We start from the raw sequence: 7964 nt of genomic DNA, 5'->3' as shown, positions 1-7964 counted from the left end.
CAGCAGCTGCCCTGACAAACGATAACACCGACAGATCAATAGGTTGTGCTGCTGATAACGTCACCTTGCTGGGGTATTACCCCTGGATCAGCAGACGGCGGTGCACACTGAGAGTCTTTCATGTTACACTTTATGTGCATATGCTCATGAAATGCTAGAAGCAACGTGTGAAGTGAACAACCAGCGATCCCTGAACTAGTCCACAACACGCAGAAATGAAACCATCTGTGCTGCTATGTAATTAATAGTTGAGCACAAAGTATAAAGGGCATTACAGAGCCCCACCCGTTATCAAGCTCACCTAAAGAAAACCAAGAAATACAGGTTATTGTTCATTGAGACGTGGCACAGACACTGACAGACAATAAGATTCATCAGACTAAATCACAACACTGACGGGGAGGACATGCTCCAGGAGTGGATGGAATATTAGAAAAACCCTGAAGGAGAAAGTCCTCTAAAGTGGAGAGAGAGTACTGACACCTGACGGGCTCTCTTCCAGATTTTGCTGAGTGCCTGCTGTGTTTTCCACTGAAAGAGAAAATGGCTTCACGAATGGAGGAAGATCTCTCCTGTCCTGTCTGCCAGGACATCTATCAAGATCCTGTCATTCTGTCATGCTGCCACAGCTTCTGTAAGGACTGTCTGAAGACATGGTGGACAGGAAAAGACATAAAGGAGTGTCCAGTTTGTAAAGGAAGGGCCTTACTGAGCGATCCACCTCGTAACTTGGCGCTGAGGAACCTGTGTGAGGCCTTCTTACAGAGGAGGGATCAGAGCTCTTCAGCAGGATCTGAGGCTCTCTGCAGTCTGCACTCTGAGAAACTCAAGCTCTTCTGTCTGGACCATCAGCAGCCAGTGTGTGTGGTCTGTCAAGTTTCAGAAACACACAATAAGCACAGATTCAGACCCATCGATGAAGCTGCACAGGGTCACAGAGAGGAGCTCCACAAAGCCCTGAAGCCCTTACAGGAGAAGCTGAAGCTCTTTGAACAAGTTAAAGGAAACTGTGATCAAACAGCAGAACACATTAAGGTCCAGGCCCGACACACAGAGAGGCAGATTAAGGAGCAGTTTAAGAAGCTTCATCAGTTTCTACAAGAGGAAGAGGAGGCCAGGATCAGCGCTCTGAGAAAGGAAGAAAAGCAAAAAAGTAAAGTGATGAAGAAGAAGATGGAGGATGTGAGCAGAGAGATAGCAGCTCTTTCAGACACAGTCAGAGCCACAGAGGAGGAGCTGAGAGCTGAAGACGTCTCATTCCTGCAGAGCTACAAGGCTGCAGTGGAAAGAGTCCAGCAGCGCCCCCTGCTGGATGATCCACAGCTGCCCTCAGGAGCTCTGATTGACGTGGCCAAACACCTGGGCAACCTGACCTTCAACATCTGGAACAAGATGAAGGAGATGGTCTCCTACACTCCTGTGATTCTGGATCCAAACTCCGCTCATCCAGAACTCATCCTGTCTGAAGATCTGACCAGTGTGAGACGAGGACAGAGACAGAAAGTTCCTGAAAACCCAGAGAGGTTTGATTCCTTCATCTCTGTCCTGGGCTCTGAGGGCTTTGACTCGGGGACTCACAGCTGGGACGTGGAGGTTGGAGACAGTCCAGGGTGGGTTCTGGGTGTAGCAGCAGAATCTGTCCACAGAAAGGGAGACGTCGCCTTTCGCTCTGGATTATGGATAGTACTGTTTCATCAAGATAAATACACAGCATGCTCACCACCAGGACCAAACATCGTCCTCTCAGTGAAGAAGCTCCAGAGGATCAGAGTTTGTTTGGAGTGGAAAAGAGGGAAGTTGTCATTCTTTGATCCGGATACAAACACACATATACTCACCTTCACACACACTTTCACTGACAAGTTGTTTCCGTACTTTAACTCGAACAAAGAATTGCCACTGAAGATATTACCAGAGCGTTTCTCTCCAGAGGGCAAAGTGTCCCGCAGGCGTTGGTGGCCTTTCAGTTAAACTGTGTTTTATACCGATTTCAGAATACAGCTTTCAGTTTTCCTCTTCATTTTGATGAAAATCTGAGCGTCACAAATAGAATATATACTGTATAAAGTTATTATTACAATGGCAGTGATTTGGGCTCAGTAGACGTTTCATATTTTGGGACTTGTGATGGTCATGACATACATGTTCTATTGTTAAATCACTGAGAATGACTGAGCTCCAATAGACAATGTAATTTACAAGTTTGTATAGTAATAACCAAGTATATGTTTTAATAGATTTTACTGTATTTGTGATGTGAAGTACTAATTTGAATAAAGAAATATCTGTATGTTATATAGTCTCTGGGATATTTTCTAAATTAAAAGCTCTGAATAAAAAAAACAAATACACACATTTACATTACTGCAGTATTGAGAGAGAGAGAGAGAGAGAGAGAGAGAGAGTCCTTTTTCACCTGCTTAGCTTGTGTGGACATGGTTTCACTTTATATCACATTAACTGCATTAGACGTGATCTGAATCTAAAAAATGCTGAGCTGGCAGTTGGTCCTGAGTAACCAGTTACCAAACCCAAGGTGGCGTTAAACTGACACACTTTCTCTGAACTCTTTGTCTAAAATCAGTTACAGTAAAGGCACAAAGCAGCAGGTGTTTCTCAGGTGTGTGGATTATAAGGGAATAGGAAAAACAGTACATACAATCTGGATTCCAACACTGTGTAAAATGAAATAAAAGCAGAATGCGATCACCTGAAAATGAGCTGTGTTTACCAACAGCAGTTTAAAGAAGTGTCCCTGAGTCCATGTATTAATGTCCTTCATCCAATCATGTGTTCACAAAGTGGTGAACTCGCTCCATCCTTGCCTATGAGCGACTGAGCCTTTCCAGGACGCCCCTCTCATACCCAATCATGATAATCTCACCTGTCACCAATGAGCCTGTTTACCTGTGGAACGTTTTATTTACGTTTTCCACTGCATCCCAACTCTTTTTTAATCTGAGTTGTCCCATTCTGTCCGTCCAAGACTTCAAACATGAGCTTAATATCTCAACAGCTGCCTTTCAGATTGAATGTGTTTTCATTGGTTATTCTTGTCCTCCAAATGATGAGCCGTCACGATTTTAAATATGCCGTGACCTGTTCTCGTGCATGTGTCCTCTGGACAAATTTTGCCGTCTTTTACATGAAACAAATAAAAACAGCCAACTAACAGCCGCAGGATTTATGGAGCACATTCATGCTCCCCTGAGGATGACACCTTTTGATTTAACAGGCTCCATTGCTTTTCCCCAAGCACCACCCTCAGGACAGGTCTTTCATATGAAGTCTGAGTGGACAGACATTGTTTAGCCACGGGATCTATGGAGCACATTCACGCTCCTCAGAGGATGACCCTGCCACATTTTGGACCCTCAGTCGTCTGTTCTCTTGCACCATTCTCAGGCCATAATGTCCTCTGCGATGACTCTATATTCATGCATCTCACAGGATGAAGCGTATTGATTTTATTGACCCCATAATGTCTCCTGAAGGACGAACCTTTGTGGTCCTCTCAGTTGACCACACACAGATTCTGTGTTGAATATGAGGCTTCTTCTTGCAGAACAGCTCTGTGAGGATTTCACAGGTGAACTGGTCCGACTGGTTGATCCTCTGTTACCTGGTCCTTTTGGTGTCTCTGTTTTCTTTGGCAAAGCTTTGAATCCTGTTTATTCTTCATGATGACAGAGCCCTCCTCTATTATATTTTAATCCTGGGGAAGTACCAAATAAATTCATCTTGGCTTTGATAAAATAAAAATATGGACAAATTACTGTTGGTTCACTGTAATGGAAAAGAAAACGAGCAGGTTTCAAAAGTGTGCCAGATTACTTTTATAACATACAGAACGAGTGAAAATGAAAGTGAATTCTGGTCAAACTTCTCAGAAGTCAAATTATAACTTGTTGTGAGAGCTGTGTTTACATCCTTGCATTAGGAAGGTTTCAACATGAAACCATGAAAAATATTATCTACATATCTTTTCCTTTTATTATTTAAATCAAACAGTCAAACTGGAGCAAAAGGGCAGGACAAAGCTCCACCCCTTACCTGGCTCACCTTACCTGAGACGAACCAAGAAATGCGGTGTTGTTCTTCAGCTGTGAAGAGAAAGTAAAGCCACGACGTCTGCTGGGGGACAGAGCTACAGAAGGAACAGTGGACATACAGTGAGTACAAGAATACTGAAAAGAAAAGTACTTTCAGATAGTTCTACAGTGCAGAGTGTGATGTTGTATCTGTGTACCCATTGTTTCCATCTTCATTAGACAGACGATGGCTTCCCTTTTAGAAGAAGATCTCTCCTGTCCTGTCTGCCAGGACATCTATCAAGATCCTGTCATTCTGTCATGCTGCCACAGCTTCTGTAAGGACTGTCTGAAGACATGGTGGACAGGAAAACACGTAAAGCAGTGTCCAGTTTGTAAAGGAAGGGCCTTACTGAGCGATCCACCTCGTAACTTGGCGCTGAGGAACCTGTGTGAGGCCTTCTTACAGAGGAGAGATCAGAGCTCTTCAGCAGGATCTGAGGCTCTCTGCAGTCTGCACTCTGAGAAACTCAAGCTCTTCTGTCTGGACCATCAGCAGCCAGTGTGTGTGGTCTGTCGAGTTTCAGAAACACACAACAACCACAGATTCAGACCCATCGATGAAGCTGCACAGGATCACAGAGAGGAGCTCCGCAAAGCCCTGAAGCCCTTACAGGAGAAGCTGAAGCTCTTTGAACAAGTTAAAGGAAACTGTGATCAAACAGCAGAACACATTAAGGTCCAGGCCCGACACACAGAGAGGCAGATTAAGGAGCAGTTTAAGAAGCTTCACCAGTTTCTACAAGAGGAAGAGGAGGCCAGAGTGGCTGCTCTGAGGGAGGAAGAAAAGCAAAAAAGTAAAGTGATGAAGAAGAAGTCTGAGGGTCTGAGCAGAGAGATAGCAGCTCTTTCAGACACAGTCAGAGCCACAGAGGAGGAGCTGAGAGCTGAAGACGTCTCATTCCTGCAGAGCTACAAGGCTGCAGTGGAAAGAGTCCAGCAGCGCCTCCTGCTGGATGATCCACAGCTGCCCTCAGGAGCTCTGATTGACGTGGCCAAACACCTGGGCAACCTGGCCTACAACATCTGGAACAAGATGAAGGAGATGGTCTCCTACACTCCTGTGATTCTGGATCCAAACTCTGCTCATCCAGAACTCATCCTGTCTGAAGATCTGACCAGTGTGAGACGAGGACAGAGACAGAAAGTTCCTGAAAACCCAGAGAGGTTTGATTCCTTTATCTCTGTCCTGGGCTCTCAGGGGCTTTGACTCGGGGACTCGCAGCTGGGACATCGAGGTTGGACGCAGTCCGGTCTGGGCAGTGGGAGTGTTAGCCAAGTCCGTCCTGAGTGACAAAGACAAACTGTCTGGATTATTCAGAATTGTGTTCTGTGATGATGAGTACACAGCGGACTCTGGTCCAAATCACCCCACCGTCCTCCCAGTAAAGAGGAAGTTCCAGAGGATCAGAGTCAAACTGGACTGGAACGGAGGGAAGCTGTCATTCTCTGACGCTGATACTAACACACACATACACACCTACACACACACCTTCACTGAGAGGCTGTTTCCATACATTAACGCTGTAAACACACACCCGCTGAAGATATCACACACTCCTTTCTCTGTGAGAGTAGAACAGTGCAGTTAGAGGAATATGATGACGATTACGTGAGCGCTGCTGTTCGTGCTTCCCGTTGTTTCTTGTTTTGTTGTTGTGAAATTGTCCCTGTGCTGATCCACTTTAAAACTGAACTCAGACAAATGTTGTCTATTCTGTTTTTTAGGCCCTTCAGACTCTTTTAGACTTTTGCAGTTTCATGGCCTCGGTTCACTGTCTTACTCACATTTGATGCAGCTGCTTCGATCTTAATCTAAAAATGTAGTCGGTCCTGTGGAACCAGTCAGCAAACCTTGTGCTTTAGGGTTTGTTTGTTGTTGTTTGTTGTCGTTTTTATCAGTTATGGGTGATAAGTCCAGCCTTACCAACCCGACATGGCATGGAAAAACTGTGTATTCATATTTCCATAAGTACACTCGAGCACATTTGGAACAGTATCTCTGCAAGATCTAATGAGCATCTACAAAGGACAGATTGGACAATAAGTCTCACATCTTCCTTGTGTCTTCCAAACAGTGGCAGCTGGTCAATAGAGGGCGCTAGGGCGCCGCCCCTCCCATGAAATATTGACTCTTTTATATATCTAACAAGATCAACCATGAATCAATCAAACCTAACAAATACGAAATAAATAAACAAAAATACATCATGTTTTTACTTGTGCAATGGTGTAGTGGTACCCGCCACACTGCCATCAAATGTCCGACTTTAGGCTAGACTTGCTATTTGCCATTCGATATAAAGCCCTCCTCCTCAAGGGCGCCGGTAATACTGGAGTCTATGAGAGCTAGCAAACTTTTTTATTGTTTACGAGCAGAGACAGCTTTTCATTGGCGCATGGAAATTCGCTTCTAGTTCGCACCTCTGTGAGTCCAGACCAATGGCATTGTTTTCCAGTTTTTTCATGTTAGTGTGATTGGACAATTCATCGAATCGATCACGTCCATCAGGAAGCATCGCGCCACAGCCGTAACTACTTCCAGAGAAGAGAAAAGATGGCTAGCGGAGAATGTGAAGGAAGGATGGCGACTGTGGTGAAGGAAAACTCGATTGTTTCGACATGGCTAGCAACTGCAACTCCATCATTTCATTCAGGGAAATACCGTTCAGTCGTCGAGTGATGAGTGAGTGTGTTATTAAATGTTGTGCTCTCCAAATGTTGAATTGTAAATAGTTGTATTGATTGCATATTACAGCCGAATACTGTATATACTGAACATGTTCTGTTAAGATTTGATTAATTACAGTTTTGATGATAGTATGATTTGATTTGATTTGATTATTGCTATGGCATCCATGGCGCCTATAAATTGTAGACTGCGCTAACAATGATTTCATGGGCAAACGAGTTGACAGTGAATCTGTTGTTGGCCATGGTGGGAGTGTTTTATTGTGGAACCTAATTTAATTTGATATAGCTATACAAAAATACTGTACAGTATGTACAATTCATGTCTGGTGTTGCCATCTAGTGGTTGAAGAGGAAAACCAAATTAAACAATACAATGTGAAACACTGTAAAGTTAGCTATCTGACTTTTATTTATTATTATTTTACTCATTGAACGGGTCATCTTAGCCATCATCACAATGGGGTAAATATACAGGTTTTAAAAATTTCCTTCTTTAGATAAGGCTGAAGGGAGTCGCTCCTGATTGTACATTTTACTCTATATTTTACACTTTGTGTGTCATTCAAACACGCCAATATTTGAAAGACATCTCTGCTCCACTGACACAAAGAAAATTAATGTGTCCTCTGTTACCTTCTGTTGTGACAGCTGTAGCGTAGCAACCAAATACTAAAAGGATGTTGTGGTTGCCAAGGTCAAGAATGACCTATCAATCACAAAAACAAAAAGCAGCATCTACAATTCCATAGCAACTGGAAAACATCTGTAAATGAAGGTCACGTGGTGCGACTGAAAGCTCTTGTGATACTTTGTACTTGTTTATATTGTTTATATTGTTGTTTATCTTTGTACTGTTTATATCCCCTTCTTGGTTTAAGCATCAGTTCAAAGATGTGAAAGAAAATATATGATTTAAAAAAGACAAAGTCTGGGTTCATAAAACCATCTTTTCTCTTCTGTGTCTTGTCTCGTACCGTATGGATGATTATGCACAGTGCATGGCGATGTGCATGCATGGCTGGTTATGCATGAGAAAGGTTGAGAAAATTGCAGAGCAGGGATGAGTTTTTGATGTATAATAAAATATCTGATGTAAAATTCAAATGAATTTAAGTTGACTGGTTGAACATGGAGCCTTTCACTTCTCATTCTGTTATCAGCAGAGAACAGTGAGCGGTA

At 43.4% G+C, this 7964-nt stretch overlaps 1 protein-coding gene and 1 pseudogene across 1 annotated transcript; both read left to right on the top strand.

Moving 5' to 3' along the window:
• Positions 1 to 537: 537 nt before the first annotated feature.
• On the top strand, positions 538 to 1971 carry LOC139328924 (nuclear factor 7, ovary-like). The gene has a single exon (XM_070959003.1). The coding sequence runs from the start codon at positions 544 to 546 to the stop codon at positions 1969 to 1971; it is 1428 nt and encodes a 475-aa protein (XP_070815104.1). The 5' UTR covers positions 538 to 543.
• Positions 1972 to 4257: 2286 nt separating this feature from the next.
• LOC139328955 (E3 ubiquitin-protein ligase TRIM35-like) lies at positions 4258 to 5683 on the top strand (annotated as a pseudogene).
• The last annotated feature ends 2281 nt before the right edge of the window (positions 5684 to 7964 follow it).

This window comes from Chaetodon trifascialis, chromosome 3 (genome assembly GCF_039877785.1).
Source record: "Chaetodon trifascialis isolate fChaTrf1 chromosome 3, fChaTrf1.hap1, whole genome shotgun sequence".
Taxonomy (NCBI): domain Eukaryota; kingdom Metazoa; phylum Chordata; class Actinopteri; order Chaetodontiformes; family Chaetodontidae; genus Chaetodon; species Chaetodon trifascialis.
Note: the sequence above shows the minus strand (reverse complement) of the source record. Positions and strands in the feature narration are given on the sequence as shown.